This window comes from Megalobrama amblycephala, linkage group LG2 (genome assembly GCF_018812025.1).
Source record: "Megalobrama amblycephala isolate DHTTF-2021 linkage group LG2, ASM1881202v1, whole genome shotgun sequence".
NCBI lineage: Eukaryota > Metazoa > Chordata > Actinopteri > Cypriniformes > Xenocyprididae > Megalobrama > Megalobrama amblycephala.
Window position 1 is genome coordinate 3,244,997 of NC_063045.1, and position 18,431 is coordinate 3,263,427.

General features: G+C 35.9%; 1 protein-coding gene across 1 annotated transcript; it reads left to right on the forward strand.

Moving 5' to 3' along the window:
* Positions 1 to 213: 213 nt before the first annotated feature.
* Positions 214 to 17,465, forward strand: LOC125263181 (histamine H3 receptor). Its single transcript, XM_048182102.1, has 3 exons — positions 214 to 2,443; positions 5,896 to 6,062; positions 15,462 to 17,465. Exons 1-3 carry the CDS (start codon positions 2,122 to 2,124, stop codon positions 16,338 to 16,340), a joined length of 1,368 nt encoding a protein of 455 aa, XP_048038059.1. The 5' UTR covers positions 214 to 2,121; the 3' UTR covers positions 16,341 to 17,465.
* Positions 17,466 to 18,431: the final 966 nt, after the last annotated feature.

Here is an 18,431-nt window from a genome sequence, read left to right on the forward strand (position 1 = left end):
CCTTGGGTCCTGCCATCCATGTGGATGTTACTTTGACACGTACCACCTACCTAAGCATTGTTGAGACCATAAATACCCTTTCATGGAAACAGTATTTTCTGGTGGCTGTGACTCTTTCAGCAGGATAATGCTCCTGCCACAAAGCAAAAATGGTTCAGGAATGGTTTGAGGAGCACAACAACAAGTTTGAGGTGTTGACTTGGCCTTCAAGTTCCCCCGATCTCAATCCAATCGAGCATCTGTGGGATGTGCTGAACAAACAAGTCCGACCCATGGAGGCTCCACCTCGCAGGACTTAAAGGATCTGCTGCTAACATCTTGGTATAACTCCATGTTGACTTTCATGTCGTTTAAAAAACAATTGGATGCTTGTATCAAGTGCTACAGAGAGTTCTTCAATGCCTGAGATCCATTTACATGATTGAAACATTTGTTTCACTGTGCTTTTATCACATTTTAAAGCCACACTTATGCTAATCGAATTGCTTTCCGGCCTCTCAAGTGACCCTCTTTGGAAGCTGTTTGTATAGCTGTCGGGGCCTAGACAAGAAATCCTGGTTTAAGAGCCCAAGGGTTAATTTGCACTTCATAATTAAAGAATGACAAATATAAAGGGGTTTTAGAGGAATTTACCAGCACAACTGCTGGAACTAATGGAAGCTAAAGGAGCTGCACCATGCAGTGCCACTAAATTGGATTTCACAGATGCACCATTATTTCAGTATCAATGTCATGCATGTGTGTGTGAAACACAGGGGCAAAGTGACTGCTATCGTCTTGCTCTGGTGCACAGCTGAGAAAGTGCTCACAGGGCTAAAGTTGGTCTTTTGTGTCAGTAGGGAAATGACTCACGCAGGAAAAGAAGACCACGTCTCTGACAGTGAGTGTAATTAAGAATTTTTTTAAACCCAGAACGCGGACTTGGTAAGTGTGTTTAGGAAGAGGAGGCGTACTGTACATGATGTGCAATTTAAAAAAACTGTAGTGTAATTAGGGTGTTTATTCGTAATGCCTTTAACGTCATGTTCTTGGCTGATAGAGGCATTCACAATGGTCTCTCTTTGCTTGTAGAAAATCATGCCTCATAAAAGGAGACAGTATATAATGTATATATGTGAGGCACAGCCACTGGGTAGGATAGGAAAGCTTTGAAGAATAACGTGCTTGATCTTTGCCTAGAGTGGATAGCAATAGATGCTGTCCATGGTTCTGAAACCACCGAACAGTGCAAGTGCACAGTACTATAGTCAAAAATTGTGAACAGAATTCCTATTGAAATTCATCAGTCGATGTCAGTCCTGAAGAACCTTAATGAGAATTTACTCATAGTATAACAAAAACTAAATCTTTTAGAACAGAGAACTGACTTATTTTAATCTGGGGTCCAAACGACATTGGATCCCATTGGCACAAACACTGCAACATTTTTCAAAATATCTTTTATGTTCCAAAGACAATCAAACAGATTTGCAGATTTGAGAATGTCTAACCATTCTTAAAACAAGTTAATTTGCAAAATTAATTTTACGCTTAAAAAAACCTGCCAATGGAACCAAAAATACTTGTATTCAAGATGGATTCTCTGAAATCAAGTAATAATGCTTTATGCAGTTTTGATTCTTGAGTAAATGTATCTTGCTTCTCATTGGTTAGATCATTTGCGCATTTGAAAACAACTATTCAAGCAGAGCATATACAGAATCGTATGATTGCCTAAAATAATAAGACAATATTATTTGTACTTGCACAGACGGACAGAGAAAATGATTTATTGCACAATGTATGCAATTGTTGATATACTTCAGTTAGATTCTCACAAAGGTAAGTTCTCATATCTGTTTATCTGTGCGAGGCCAGCGCGAGTGCGCAACAGTTGACGTGCGCGCCTGACGGGGACGCGCCGTTCGTTTGGAAAGTCATAGAACAGAAACTCTGCGCGCTCAGTCTCAGTGCAAGGACTTGACTTAACATCTTCATGGAGTTCCCCACAGGAAGAAGTCATTTCATGCGTTTCAGGTATTGCACGGGAAGCTTCAAAGATGAGCGCACTCCTCCGGCGTTTGGAGACTCCAATGGGAAGGTTATTCTGCCGCGCGCTGAAGTTAACGCGACCCTAAAGGGATGAAAACTCACTTGTCGTCATCGTCAGCGGGAGAGGGTTCACATGATGACTTCAGACCTGTTGCTGGATCTCCAAATGTCCTCGATCTGACAATGGTTACCTGCTTCAACTCCTCTAGCTCCAACAGCACGACCGTCAGCTCGGATGTGGCTCCGTTCCCCGGGTACACGATGGTCATTCTGGCGATCCTAATGACTACCCTGGTGGTCGTGGTGGTGGTCGGGAACGCGTTGGTTATTCTCGCTTTCGTCGTGGACAAGAGCCTCAGAAATCAATGCAATTACTTCTTCCTCAATTTGGCTATATCAGACTTCCTTGTTGGTATGTATAAACGTGCATTTTATTTAATTTCAACTCGCAATGCTTCATATACATTCTTTTTTGCATTGCAATTGTGCATATGAGTATAAAATATTCCATCACTTAAAAATCAAATGCATGTCATCGAGAATTGGGAACTCCTTTGTTCTACAGTATCAAAGCTTACTGTAAATCCGATGTACTGTACATCTTATGAGATCTGTGGGAATATTGACACCCGAATGAGAGTGCAAAGAAAAGTTGCATTGATTAGACTACACCTTGCTTGATTCTCATGCCAGATCGATCAAACAGATGTAGTGGGCGATGAAAACACTGGTAATCGAGATTGCAGCGTGGCTCAGTTTCAGCAAATCAGATATGCACAAAATCAAGCATTAGTTTTGCACAATATTTACTCAGAATTTACAAAAATAAAGTTTTTATTATTCATATACAACCAAGGTTATCAGTATATTTTGAAAGTAGCACTTCCATTAATTGGCCAATTTATCATTCAATGGTCAAACAACAGCCAATATATTATTCTGGTTATTGTGCATTGCAACCACATTACTGCTTTGTAGGAAATGGATTCCGAGTGAATTATTAATTAAACCACATTTCTCCGGCTTTGGCTGCTTTGACCTCATCTTGAAAGCTCAAAGAGTGATTGGACCACTCTCAACGAAAAAAAAATTAAAGCTTATTTCTTGCAAGGAATACAAGACCAGTAGGTCAAACCTCTCAAATCCACAGAGATAGCCATGCATACTTATTTAAATTGAGTTATTTATTTTTTAAGTTTTTTGCAATTTTGTCATTTAGTGCACTTGTCTGATAACTGTGTGAGTGTGTCGGTCTACTCACATATATAAATGCATATACATTTTGAGTAAATATTGTGTGAAATATGTGTTTGTCTGCTTTGCTTTTGAATACTATCATCATATTGGGCACAATGGTTGACCTAAAGCTAACTAAATTTCTCAAAGGGCCATGCATTTTGTCATTTATATTTGTTCTTGCAATGCTTTCTTAGCCTGGGGTTGAAAAAAGAACAATTACACCCATCCATCTGCACTACTGAGACCTTTAGTTCTCTGCTGTTCTGTTGTGTGCTGGCACCACAAATTATTGGCTTGGATTAAGAGTGCATTAAGAGACGAGATCCTGTCTGCAGTTCATTTCAAGATCTGCACGGCCTCTCTGTCTTCACCAAACCCTCTGTGTCTGCTTGAGTGTTTATTTGCGGCTCACAGGCATTAATGCTCAACCGAAGTAGTGCTTATGGCTTTACAGTGGAAGTTGCTTGAACTACTTGGTTATATCTTCATTGGCGAGAGAGAAGTGTGCGACTTTACCTGAAAACATGCCCACAAAGATAAAGAGCCCAACCGAGCGCTGCTTTTTCTTCTTAACCCTTATAGGGTCTTTGGGGTCTTTTTAGACCCCAAATGACGTTTGCTAAAATAAAAATAAAAAGTTCTCTTTGTCCAAATGACATGAAACTTTGTACAGTTGTTAACACTTTCTAGATCTACAAATCTTGTTTTTATATTAGTGTAGAAAAAAAAAGTCAGGCAACAAAGGCAACAAAACGTAATTTTGTAACAAAAAAAAGTTTTTTAAAAGACAAATGTAATTTTACTCTGTTTATTAATGTTTTTACTTCATATTTGTGCAGTTTCTGGAGGATTTATCATATTTTTTAAATTTATATAAATAAATAAATATTTTGTTGAGTAGGTTCTTATACAAAAACAGCTTTTTATGTAAAATTTTTGCCCATCTTTTGGAAAATGCAGTTTTAAAAGTAATAAATGATCACTTTATCCTGTAGATGCTGCAGAGCTCCACTACACTCTAAAAAATGCTGGGTTAAAAACAACCCAAGTTGGGTTGAAAATGGACAAACCCAGCGATTGGGTTGTTTTAACCCAGCGGTTGGGTTAAATGTTTGCCCAACATGCTGGGCAGTTTTATTTAAACCAACTATTGTTTAAAAATTACTATATGGCTGGCTTAAAATGAACCCAAAATAGTTGGGAAATTAAAAACCAGATGCAATTAGAGGCAACAATAATAGTCAAAAGGTGATCAATTATTAATAAGCAATTTAATAAATGTTTATTGTTTAATAATTATTAATTGAACATTAATAAATGTTCATTTCCAACATACTTTGGGTTAATTTTAATTAAGCAATACAGTCATTTTTAAACAATAGTTGAGTTAAATAAAACTACCCAGCAGGTTGGGCAAACATTTAACCCTACCGCTGGGTTAAAACAACCCAATTGCTGGGTTTGTCCATTTTCAACCCAACTTGGGTTGTTTTTAACCCAGCATTTTTTAGAGTGTATATGCTACTTGACTGATTGAAAGACATCTTTTCACAAGTATTTTTTAGTTGGGTTTATATTTAAATATAATGAAATCACCATTATCACAATAAAAAATACTTTTTGTCAAAGTTTAGCTTTTTTTTGTAATGAAAAAAAAGTTTTTCAAAAATGTTGATTTTGAGGATGAATTCTGTCCATTTTCTAAGTGGGGTCTCATAATTTAACAATATTGAAAAATACGAGAAAAATGATTTTATTCACTACAAAAAAATACTAAACTTTGACAAAAAGTTGCTTTTATTTTTATAATTGTGATTTCATAATATTATTAGTTTTTTACTTTTAAAACTGCATTTTCCAAAAGATGGGCAAAAATCTTACACTAAACCATGTCAAATTATTCATGTTTTCCCCATTAATAAAATTTAGAAATGTGGGTCTTTTATAAAGTGAATTTTGCATAAAAAGCTATTTTTGTATAAAAAAAAATATTTTTTAATTTATTTATATAAATTTAAATTTAAAAAAATATGATAAATCTTCCAAACACTGCACAAATGTGGAGTAAAAACATTAATAAACAAACTAAAATAAATTTTGTTTAAAAAAAAACAAAAAAAAAACAAATTATTTTGTTATAAAATTAAATTTTGTTGCCTGGGGTCTGTGGAGACCCCAAAGACCCTGAGTGTACTTCCCAAACGAAGACCGCACAAGGGTTAAATGCCAGCCAGCTCAAAAGCTCTCTATAATAGAGCCATGGCTGTGTTTTTGACTGTACGATAGATGTGAAATCTCAGCGTCCTTCAAAGACTAGGCAGTGATGAGATTGCTGCTTTGTATGCCTTTGTGAAAAAGATTTCTCTTGATGCTTCCAGGTACAGAAAAGAAAAAGAAAGAGGAAGAGAGGGAGTCACCATTCCCTATGCTGCTCGATGGCTTTTTGATAATGGCTCGAGGTTTATCGGTCATATTGTGAAGAGACTCCTTCATGACATGATCCATTGATTTTGTGCTCTGAAGGGCCTATTATATCCTGTCCAGGAGAAGCGTGTGGCTATTGATGCAAGCCTTATTATAACCAGCCGACATCCGTATAATACAGGCAAATGTGTCTCTTTCCAGGGGCTTTTTGCATCCCGGTCTATATGCCCTATATCCTGACGGGCAGGTGGATGCTGGGCCGTGGACTCTGCAAGCTGTGGCTTGTGATGGACTACTTGTTGTGCACGGCTTCCGTCTTCAATATCGTTTTAATCAGCTATGATCGATTCCTGTCTGTTACCAGAGCTGTAAGTATCAACACCCAATTAGCCTACTAAAATAATAGTTCACCCAAAAAGGAAAATTCATTTCAATACAAACCAGAATGTTGTTATTTACATGTACTGGCCTCTTTTTTAATCAGAAGTCGAAGGTGAATCAAGTGTGTTAAGCTCCAGACTCTAGATTAGACTGAACTTTTTTTCAGTATTGCATTAATATCGTGTTGTCACTCGATTGAAACACTGATCAAACAATTTATTTCTTCTTGAAATTTTGCGACTTTTATAGGGTATCATGGATGTGCATGCAAAGTTTCCACACATAGATGTGTTTTGGAAAGTCTAGGGTTAGATCGGTTGTGATAATCAACGCTGGAAAACAGCGAAGAGTCAAAACAGAAAACCTTTATTGTAGCTTGTCAAAGACTAAAATATGAAGTTGAACTTATGAAATTCACTCGTAATTTAAGACTTGTCATCCAATGGGATTTCACTGTTTCATAGGGAGTTTAACAAAAAAGTCTGTGAAATGATGATTTTGATTGTTAGGGTTTTTTTTTTTTCTTCTTTTCATTTTCTAGTCTTTTGAAAATAACTTTGAGAAATCCATTTTACCCTCACAAGGTACTGAGAAACAGACACAAAAGAGGTGGAAGCTATTTACAACAGCATTTTTTTAGAACCACAATGGGTTCCTCATTTCCCATATTTTATATTTTTTTAGATTCCAAAAAGCTACAAGGCAGTTTATCTGTATTTCCATGAATATTAAGTTGTTGTTTTTTTTCGTAGTGATTAATTTTGGGCGAACTGCTTAGGAACCAGTTGGGTAAAACAAAAGGTGTATTTCTCATCAAAAATCCAGTTTCGCTTTTACCTTGTGAGTTTTGTGAACAACTCATTTGTTTCAAACAAAGGGAAATTTGCAGTGCATCATTTGAGCCACCAGGCAAAACTTCTGTGTGCATGTTGAAGTAATTGCAATATTTAAAGTGTTTGTAACCCATTTTATGTTCTTCAAATATGGCAGTTTCACACACACACACCTGTTTTGCTTGATGCATCAGATGATGCACTGCAAATGTCCCTTTGTTTGAAACAAATGAGTTGTTCAGAAAACCCACAAGACGCTGAAGACAGTGTTATTGCAATTAGATGAATAATAAGCAAATGAGTCGCTGCCCCAGTGACGGATCATAGATAAGAGCGGCCCACCAGACGGATGAGGCCTGCATCTTCTGTGGATCAGCGTTCAGCCGCTCTATGGTCATGAATTTTTCAGTGCAATTTACTGCAAATATCCGCTATGTTAGTCACAGACAGCATCATCAATTTATATTCATACTTCATAGTGACTCAACCTTAAGACCAGTAGATTATTAAAAATCCAAACTTGGGCTCTGTTCCAAAACCAATTGAGCTGATTTGCTGTCTACATCCAAACTGAAATGAACCTCATTACTGACCACTTTACAGCGTTTTACAGTATATATCCAATGCCATTTTGACCATTTCATGGAAGTATAATTACATAGCCCTGCATCTTGAAAAAAAAAAAACTGCTAATTTGCTCAAAAAAGACCTATTATAAAACATATTTGATGACAGTGAGTTCAAAAATATAATTAAAAACTTTCTGTATAATCCATACAAAATACATTTAATGTCAAAGAATTTTAGATAAGCACAAGTTTATAATTTTTTTTTTTTTTTTTTTTTTTCTGTGGCTGTTTAGATGTAGTAAAACCCCTAATAAATAGAGCCTTCCATTGATGTATGGTTTGTTAGGACAGGACAATATTTGGCCGAGATGCATCTCTTTGAAAATCTGGAATATGAGGGTGCAAAAAAATCAAAATATTGAAAGTTCTTAGAAATGCATATATTTATGCTAGGAAATTTACAAGATATCTTCATGGAACATGATCTTTACTTAATATCCTAATGATTTTTGGCATAAAAGAAAAATCGATAATTTCGACCCATACAATGCTATTACTACAAATATACCTGTGTGACTTATGACTGGTTTTGTGGTCCAGGGTCACATTTCTTAATTTTATGCCTACAAAGTGTTTTAATATCACTATTAATATGGATTGTATGATCTTTGTATAATATCAGTCTTTAAATGCAAGATATTTAAAGTGTACCTGGGTCAATCTCACGAAACCATTAAAACACCACGGCACTAATGATTTTAAATATTAAACATTTTAGTAATATATAAAAACATCATAATAAAGACAATATTGTTCTCTACACTGGACAGAGTAATTTCAACAAATAAATGATTTTTTTTTTTGTATTTTACTATAGTTTCAGCAGTGCGTCCAGGTATGTCTGAATGTATGTTTTGTTCTAATTTAAACAGAATGAAAATAAAAATATTCTAAAAACAAATTATATACGAATGTTCTAACAGATGTTTTCAAATGACAGAAAAAATATGAATATATAATATATAATAATAATAATAATGAAATAATAGTGGAAAAATGAAGTGTCCATGACTGATATTCTCATCCTCCACAACATTTTTTAAGGACTCTTTACACACACACAAAAGTTTAAAATAAAAATATTGATTTTGCATTAAGCAACACATGTGCTAGAACCTCAAAGATGGCTACCAAGTAGGCAGATCTCTTTATATTTATCCAGTTAGAAGTTAAAAAGTCTCTTATCAGACCATGTACACAACATTTTGATTATCATTACCGTAACAGGAAATTTTCCTAATTTGGAAAAACTTTAAATTAGTAATTTTCTGTGAAAAATGTACTTCATTAATGTCTAATTATGTACATTAAATAAAAATTGTCTAAAATCATCATGGCTTCTCTGAAATTAATAAAATATGCTAAGGTACCTCATCCTCCGCAACACCATTCTCACTTACCGCAACTATTTAAGGCCAATTGCAGTAGACAGAACTTGAGAACAGTGATGGGCACGTTACTTTAAAAAAGTAATTAGTTATAGTTACTAATTACTTCTCACAAATAGTAATGGAGTTAGTAACTGAGTTACATCATTATAAAAGTAACTAATTACCAGGGAAAGTAACTATTGCGTTACTTTATTATTTTTTTTTTTTAAATATGTCACATAACTTGAATGCCCCCATTATTAAATATAAGTCTAAGAATAAATTATTCTTGATCCGACTCGTGACTCATGATCCGCTCTTGCTTATGAAATTTCTCTGTACTGTAATACGTGTTGGTAGCCATTAAAGAAAATGTAGTTTCATATATATGTTTAAATATTCATATGTTATGTTTTAAATTCATTTACTTGATTATGAAAAGTGAACAGCATGAGTAAGATGCATCATAAGATGCGCAATATATCGGGAGACATTGAGTGGGTCAGACATGATTTTGACCACTTCATTAAGTTTTGTTTTATAGAAAGCCTCTCTTTAAAGTGAATTTCGTTTTGTAAAAATTGTATCTTAATTTTAATCAGTGTTTCATCAATCAATTGCCTGGATTTAATAAATAAGAAGCAAATATAGTAGACTCATGGCAGGCGCGGGCGCGATCACTGACGCGTGAACTGGAGCACGTCGCTACAGAACCGAAACAAAGAGGCTGCTTGCCTCGCAGACATGAGAAATATATCTATAGAAAGCTTGAAATATCTAAAAACGAAAAGAAATAGGCTACTCTGATTATGTAGCCTAATCCGAATGAAATGTGCATTTTCTCTCTAGGCGCGTCCAGTATATGCAGAGATGATGAGAATCAGCAATGTCAACTTCATCTTCGCAGCAGACACTGATTCAGAAAACATTACTTTATTAATAAACAATTAAAATGTCTCCTTGCTGTTTTGGTCACATTCATAATTATTACTTTTGCCGGTTCTTTATGGCAAGCTTTATGCATGCGCTTGAGTTCTATATAGCCTATATTACATAAACGCTCATTATTATGGTTTATTCTCTCTAGTACTTAAGAAATTAAATTAATATAAATGTGATTAGTCAACTAATGGCTTAAATGTATAGCTACTAGTCGACTAGAACAACTTATTTCCCATTTTTTCGATCCAGCATGTCACAAAGGGTATTCTGGTTTGAGCTTGCATGCTCATAGACACACACACAGAGCATCGAACATTATTATCAGATTAAAATTATATTTGAGTATGACTAACCCCAACACACACCAGAGAAAAAACCTTGCAGGTCCTGTGGCTAAGAGAGAGCTTACTCGGATGAAAACCGCTTCAGTGAGCTCAATTATAGTAACGCGGCATTTTTTTTGCCATTAACGGTAACGGCGTTGTAACGGGAGAAAAAGTAATTCGTTTGATTACTCGTTACTGAAAAAAGTAACAGCGTTATTTATAACGCCGTTATTCCCATCACTGCTTGAGAATAATGAGAATTTGATCATACAGGCTATTTTTAAATATATATTATGAGGTATTAAGTTAAATAATATTCACAACAACATCAAAAGCTCAGCCGAACAGCTGATCATAGCTGTACAGGGCAGGTTTTTATTTCTCATCTCCATAACTGCAAGGGCTAGAAATCAATTAATCCTTTGCTGATACTTCCTCGTCATCATGGAGAGCGCAGTTCATGGTTTGCATAGCAACGACAGATGCCACGGGAGCACAAACGCTTGAGGAGAAAGACACGGTTTTAGACTCGATATGTGAACAGCCCCTTATTCTATTTACAATGCGTTTTGCTGCATTGAGCTCAGTAGCTACAGACATATCTGTTGCTTTCTTGAACGCAATGGCCAATCAGAGGTGTTTAAGTTAGAATCCACTCACTGCTTGGTTTTGTGTTCTGTGTGCTCACAATGTGAATTTCAACTTCATTCACATTTATTCGTATAGCGCTTGTCACAATACCAATCGTTTCAAATCAGCTTTACAGAAAATGCATGCATCTACATTACAATTGAATTATTCCGAATTTTAATAAAAGCCTTGTTTTTCATGCTGCTGAGAAGATTGATGAGGACTGAATTGCATACTGCATCCCCATATTAATGCGGAATGTTTGAGCTCTTTAAATTTGGTCAAATCTGAATGTTTGTTGTTCATCAGCTGGAAGAAAATTGTTTCGAAAGTGATTCCAGCAATATTGTTTTCTTTGCCATTATCGTTGTGGTGTGGACTCTACCATTCTCTTCAAATTTGAGTATTTTTTCAAACTAATCTGGTAAATGGGTGGTGTATGTGATATTGTTAAATGCACATTTTTAGCCTATGTAAGCCTATATTTTTGAAGCACTGCAAAATCAAACTGACTTAAATCCATGATTGTGCCAATATTATCTAATAGATTTCTTGCAGTAGTTCCACTTTAACACAATCAAATATACTTAAATGTATATCTTTAGTTGGATCTCAGCACTACTTCCACACAATTAAAGTGCATTAAAGGATTAGTTCACCCAAAAATGAAAATTCTATCATCATTTACTATATTTAAGAATGTTTGTAATGTAACCAAGCAGATCTCGCCCCACCATATTTTTCAATGAGGGGCGATATCTGCTTGGTTACAAACATCCTTTGATATGTATACAGAAATGTATACAACTTGAGGGGGAGTAAATGATGACAGAATTTTCATTTTTGGGTAAACTATCCCTTTAAGTGCAAAATTACTTGTTCCAATTTAGCAGATTTTAAGTATACCAGTTTAGTGTATCAAAAGTAAAATTGCTTGGTATTTTTATTTAACAAATAAATATGTAAATGTATTTATAGTTTACTTATCACAAAATAAATGTATTTCAAATATTTTTTTTTTTTTTCCCCACTAGGGATATTTGCATTTTCTTCTAGTTCTAACCCTGAAATCTGGCTGAGAATTGAACAAATAGGTCAAAAAAAGTACTGGATATGATGCATGGCGGTGTAATGCTTCCTAAATTTTAGCACAGCTTTTTTGTCATGAGTGCACATACAATACCTTAAAATGCTTCCTACGTGGGTAGCTCACTAGGTTTGTTTTGTCAAGAGTGTAAAAGTGCAGGAAGTACTTGTTAGTGCTGCATTGCATAGCACCGCTCTATTGTTGCATAAGTAGGGGTTTTTTTTTTTTTTGTAAGCTGCTTGACACTCATTTTACTGCATATCTGTAGTGGCTTTGATTGAATTCAGGTTTACAACTGGCACACTGCACATCACATAGGCAGCTGCCCAGCAACTCTATGGACCGTAATGACTCACGGTGAGCGACTATAACAAGACTGCCCCCATTCCTGACCTTTACATCCTGAGAGAGGCCTCTGATGAAAACCACACGGCTAAAAGTCATGTCTAAAACAGGCACCTATTCACCAAACTGGCTACTGTAAGGAATCTAAATATAGTACGTCTTTGTGCCACGGTTTAATTGGTGAAACAGGGTTGGGGAGTATTAACTACCTTTTTTATCCTAAGTAGCTTTGTTTTTATGTCCGTAACCAGAAATAATTAAACATGTCTCTAATATATAGCTTTGGCAAGTCTGATTCGTTGAAGTGAATCGGTTCGTTCAGATGTTGTATTTAGTGTAAATATATGTCACTCTAATCAAAATTCATTGATTCCTTGTTTTAGAGCAAGATAAATACTGCTCTGATTGAATTATGAATTGCTTTAATGTAGTTGTGTACTTTTTGTTTGTAGCTTGTTGTTTATCGAACTAGTTTTTAAGGAGTAGCTGCCCATCGATTAATTACTTTAAATCACGAGTTGCTTGTAGAGTTTTAAAGTAGCTGATCTGAAGTGGCTGTAAGCTTTGAAAACCACGCGGCTGCACATCTCGTGGAATCATAAAAGGAAGGAAGGGGAAGGAAGTTCAATATTTTTTTCATTCAGTGTGTGCATTTATCTCCACTGCAAACAGCAAAACGATGTTGAATTTGGGTTCTCGAGGTCCCTTAAAAAACCTCTCTTCACATTCACAGAAACCATTGAGCAAAATAAGCTAAGAAAACATGCCCTACTGTGAAAGACTAAAGCGGCGAGCGAAAAAATATGTGGTTTCAAACGGCTTTTGACATTCCCAAGCAGGGTTTGAGAGAATTATGAAATGCAAATATTGATTTCCTGCATAGAATATAGTATCAGAATTGGTAAAAAACATTAAGGCATAGATATGCGCTACAATAATAAATGCACGAGATCTTGCAGATGTGTTGAAAGGTAATTTAGCTGCTTGTGACTGGAGTACAGTGAGCAGCATAACTTTTAATATGCAATGACATCTAAGGAGTTTATTCTGTGGCTTCATGCATAATGCATTGAAATTTACGAATAAATTTCAAAGTACTCATTGTTTAACATTAATGTCGCTACTTCCTGTTGACAACATGTCTATGGGCTTTATCAGTAATGGCTTTTGAAAGAGTAACGATCCATCATGCAAATGACAAAGTGAAATGCTTTTCAAATTCCAATTGACATTTCAAAAAGACTTGTCAGTAATTGAAAGTAGCGGTTTATGTGACAGTATCAGTTTGGCATTTGACAAGCATGTCAGACTTCGTTTGTCTTTAATTATTATCCTTGGTGGTGAATTAAGTCAAAAATAGGTATGTCCTATACAGGATATGGTAGTGTGTTTTCCAAGACAATATCATGTACTGCATGGGCATTAACATCCCTAATTATTGGGGAGTGAAATACAGCCTGGATTAATTGGCATGTGATTCACCCATGTTTTTACCAAAGCTTTGCCTCTATTAAAACAGTAGTACTTGTTGAGGGGGCGGCACATCAAAACTGAAATGAGCATTGTGTCAACAAAACTTATTTGCCAGCTCTGATGCCCCATACTCCAGTTCAAGGGCAATAGAAGGTGTGAAATGCTGTGATGTTTGTCATGTGATGCTGTTGCCATCATGTTCCTCACTCCCTAAAGACAACTATTATTTGCAGTAATTTCAGAGCTGAAATGGCATTAGTTCATAACAAGACACCCTTGAGGGCTCCTGTCTTTTACGAATAGATGATTCCTTTCTCTGGTTGTCATCTTTCCAATTGTCATTTTAAATTACTGAAATGAAAAGTGTTTCAGGCTGGACTCTAGAGAGTGAGGTGCTATGGCGAAGACAGCCTTATTGTCACACTGTCCATCATTTGAGAAAATTATGCTTATGCCAAAAGATATACAGCCTACAATATCGTATTTGATGTGCAATTTCTGAGGCTTGAGAAAAAGTTTGAAAAACTTACATTTCTGTTGTCTGATTGATAGTTTTTAGCAAGTAAAAGGCCTTTTAGTATAACTGTACAAACGTGCACCTTTAGCTCATGGTTCACATGTCTTTACTGATTTTTGTCAAGTAAATATAAGAATAACTTTGATGTTGTTAGTAATATTTCAAGATTAACACTTAGTGGACTGAAACAACTTGACAGTATAAAAATCATGTTCAAATGTGAGTATCAAATATGATCTTCAGGCTTTATTTGTACATCGCTCAATCATCATTGTATTTCATTGCATTATATGTTTTAAAACTTACAGAGCTTTGATAATAAAATTAAGCATTTTAAATATAATCTTACTAAGACACATTATCGGCAGATATTGACATTCATATGCATTTTATGTAAGTATCTGATGTACTGTTATAAAAATCTCAATGATTTCCATTACAAGCATCAGAATTTCATATTTTTGTCCATATAAATATCAGCATCTGCACCAAATTACATATTATCTAAGCCATAAAACCCTGATTTATAAAAATGACACTCGACAAAAACGTATACACATGCATCTTTTGAAGGTTCAATAAATAGTTCAATTTAAATAAAAATAGATTTATCAGGCTATTATTTTATATGCCAGGCTTTACGGGATTAAAAAGCTTCATTCTCTTTTATGAATGCAGTCGGTGGCATGGCAGCTTGCTAGGTTTTGAATTAGAGCCAGAGCTAGTTATTAGTCATCTCATATTTACCTGTATACACTATTTACAATACACATCGTTTCAAAGCAGCTTTACAGGAAGTTGTTGCTTCAGACACAATTTGAACAGGGCAGAAAAAAAGGTATCCGGGGCTCAAAGTGATTTAGTCACTCGTCTTGATCTTTCTTTGACTGTAAATTGTAATTTCACATCATCAGATTAATAAGACACACTGATTAACTTATAATAGCTACATTAGTTCAACTGGTCCAAATCATTAACTCGCAGTATAACTGATCAGTTCGGCAGTGCCAAGATAGGCTAGATTTGTACTTTTCCACGCTGTGCTCAGACTTCTAGGCTGCGAATTGAATAAATCATGAAAAAAGAAGACGCAGTCACACTGTGAATAGACTTTATTGAGTGCAATAGCTGCCAGGGATTGCTCCCATGCCAAATTATGACTGCACTATGGTTATTTTATGTGTCTCTCTCATTAGAATTCAATCTATCGCCTCCTATGTGCCTTATTCTGTAGGTGAGGTACCGAGCCCAGCAAGGTGTCACTCGTCTGGCAGTGGTCAAGATGTTGGCGGTGTGGGTTTTGGCATTCCTCCTCTATGGTCCAGCTATCATCTTCTGGGAACTGATGGTCGGAGAAAGCATTGTTCCAGAGGACGAATGTTTCGCCGAGTTCTACTGCACCTGGTACTTCCTGCTCTCCGCATCTACCTTCGAGTTCTTCTCACCTTTCATCTCCGTGGCCTTCTTCAACTTCAGCATCTATCTCAACATTCAGCGGCGGAACCGGAGTCGCATGGCACACGTGGAGGCTGAGAAGGAGGACGGCTGGAGGGTCATCGACGGACAGGCCTCGTCCGTCTTCTTCGTCAAAACGCGCAAGGTGTCCTCCAGCGGGCCGGCGGCTGTTTCGGCCGTGATCGAAGACGACGAGGAGGTTTCACCGTCATCCAGTGGAGATCCCAGCAGCACCCACTCCGTGTCTTTGACAATGAAGACGACCATTAAGAAACGAGGACTCTTGAGCCGTTGGGTAAGGACGCGCATAATACGAGCGCAGGAAGCATCAAATGCATGCGCGCCTTGCAAAAGCGGAGGACAAGCACGCCTCTCTCGAGATAAGAAGATTGCCAAGTCCTTGGCAGTCATAGTGTGTGTTTTTGGGGTGTGTTGGGCACCGTACACCCTCCTTATGATCATACGGGCTGCCTGCAGTGGCACTTGTGTGGAACATCATTGGTACGAAGTCACTTTCTGGCTCCTTTGGCTCAACTCGGCCATCAACCCTTTCCTCTACCCACTTTGCCATAGTAGCTTTCGTCGGGCCTTCGCCAAGATTTTGTGCCCCAAGCGGCAGTCTGTTCGACCACATGAGGAAAGCCCTTCCTGCCAATGATAATCTGACAGCAACAGAAGGGATTTAACAGTTTCACACTGAATACTGTAGGATTACATAAAAGCACCAAGGCAAGAAAGCGAAAAACATTTACGCCCAAGCAATTCAGCAATGGAAATCCATGTCATTACTTGATGGAGTAGCATGTTTTATTCTTCTTTGATGAAACTTCCATAAGAAAAATAAATGAATTGTGAAGAACTGCATGAACAATTGACCTTTAATTGATTGATATGAACAGTGCAACCAAGCTGTTGTTATACGTTCATCTCTTGTCTTGAAGTAACATAGGAACAGAGATGTTTCACTCTTGTTAGCTAATGTAAGTTGCATGTTTTGGGACATCTGTGGTGAAAAGTGATGCAGATTGTTTTCAGAACATATTCAGTTGACTGTTTTGCCCATATCAACATTATTTATTGACTTCTGTAAATTCCACTCCATTGACTCACATGGTTCAGCGGAGAAGAGCTGATCTACGTGAGATGCATTACAACTCAAGAAAAATACAAGGTGTGCTCCTCTGCTAGATATGTGAGCTTCACAGTCAGGTCTATATTACCTGCTATGGACAAGACTGAAACTAATAATGTTTTATAATGGAAGTTTTGTGGAATTTTTGTGAAATGTGATTTAAGTTATTTATATATCTGTTTACAATACAGAAAGCAAGGAATTTTAAAGGGTTAATTTACTCGAAAATGTGATCTAAAGATTTATTGCAGATTTTCCATGGTATTTTTTCTCAAGTCTTCAATTCCCATCATTTTTATAAGATGAAAATCAATTCATATATGATGAGAACTGGAATGTAGCACAAGAGTCATATGGAAAAATTTTTATGGTGCTTTTTTGTGAAATATAGATTGTAGCCCTAATCCCCATTATGAAAAATGAACTCTCTAGACATTCTGCAATGTCTCTCTTTGTGTTTCATGGAAGAAATAAAGTCATTCAGCTTTGGAACGACATAAGAGTGAGCTAGTGATGAAACAATTTCAATGTTTGGGTGTACTATCCCTTTAAGATGTGTTTTTGTTTTTTTTTATTTTAAAAAACAGATTTTTTTACGAGTATACAGGTGCTGGTCATATAATTAGAATATGGGGTAACACTTTACTTGAAGGGGTGTGCATAAGACTGACATGACACCTTCATAATCATGACATGACACATGTCATGAATATGAAGGAGGTTTTATGAATGTTTATGACAACTGTCATTAAGTGTCATTCGCTCAGTTATGTCATTTTTAATGCAAAGATGACATTGTTTGAGATGTCCGAGTTATGACAACTTGACATAAACCAATACATCATAACCTGTCAGTGTCTTTGTCATGACAACTTGACATTATTTAGCTTTATGGGTTAACATTACATTAAACTGTCATGTGGTTGGTTTTGACATTGGCTGTCATGAGGCCATTATAATAGTGTCATGAATATGTATCTTGAGCTCAAGTACAGTGGTACAAATTGAACTTGTCATTAAAATGTCATTAAGTGACAATACTCTGACAAATAATTTTATAACAGCGTCATGACTATTTTTCATTTCATGTTTTTTTTGTTTTTGTTTTTTGTTTTTTTAAGTTTCCTCCAACAGAAGGTCGGATAATAGACAATTTCAAATTTCGTAAAAAAGATGACACTGTTATAAAATAATGGTAACACTTTATTTTAGGGTCTTTTAACTAGTTGCTTATTACTGTTAGCATTCATATGGCTAAAATATTGGCTATTTATTAGTACTTATAAAGCACATATTAATGCCTTATTCTGCATGACCTTATTCTACATTCTTAATCCTACCCAATACCTAAACTTAACAATTAACTATAATAAGCAGTAAATTACGAGTTTATTGAGGGAAAAGTCATAGTTAATCGTTTATATATGTGTTCCCTATACTGAAGTGTTACCAAAATAATGTAATGTAATGTTAACCCATAAAGCTAAGTAGTTTTTTAAGTTTGATAATTAATCTGCTATGTCATGTTTATGACAGGTTATGATGTTTTGCTAATGTCAAGTTGTCATGACAAAGACACTGACAGGTTATGTTGTATTGGTTTATGTCAAGTTGTCG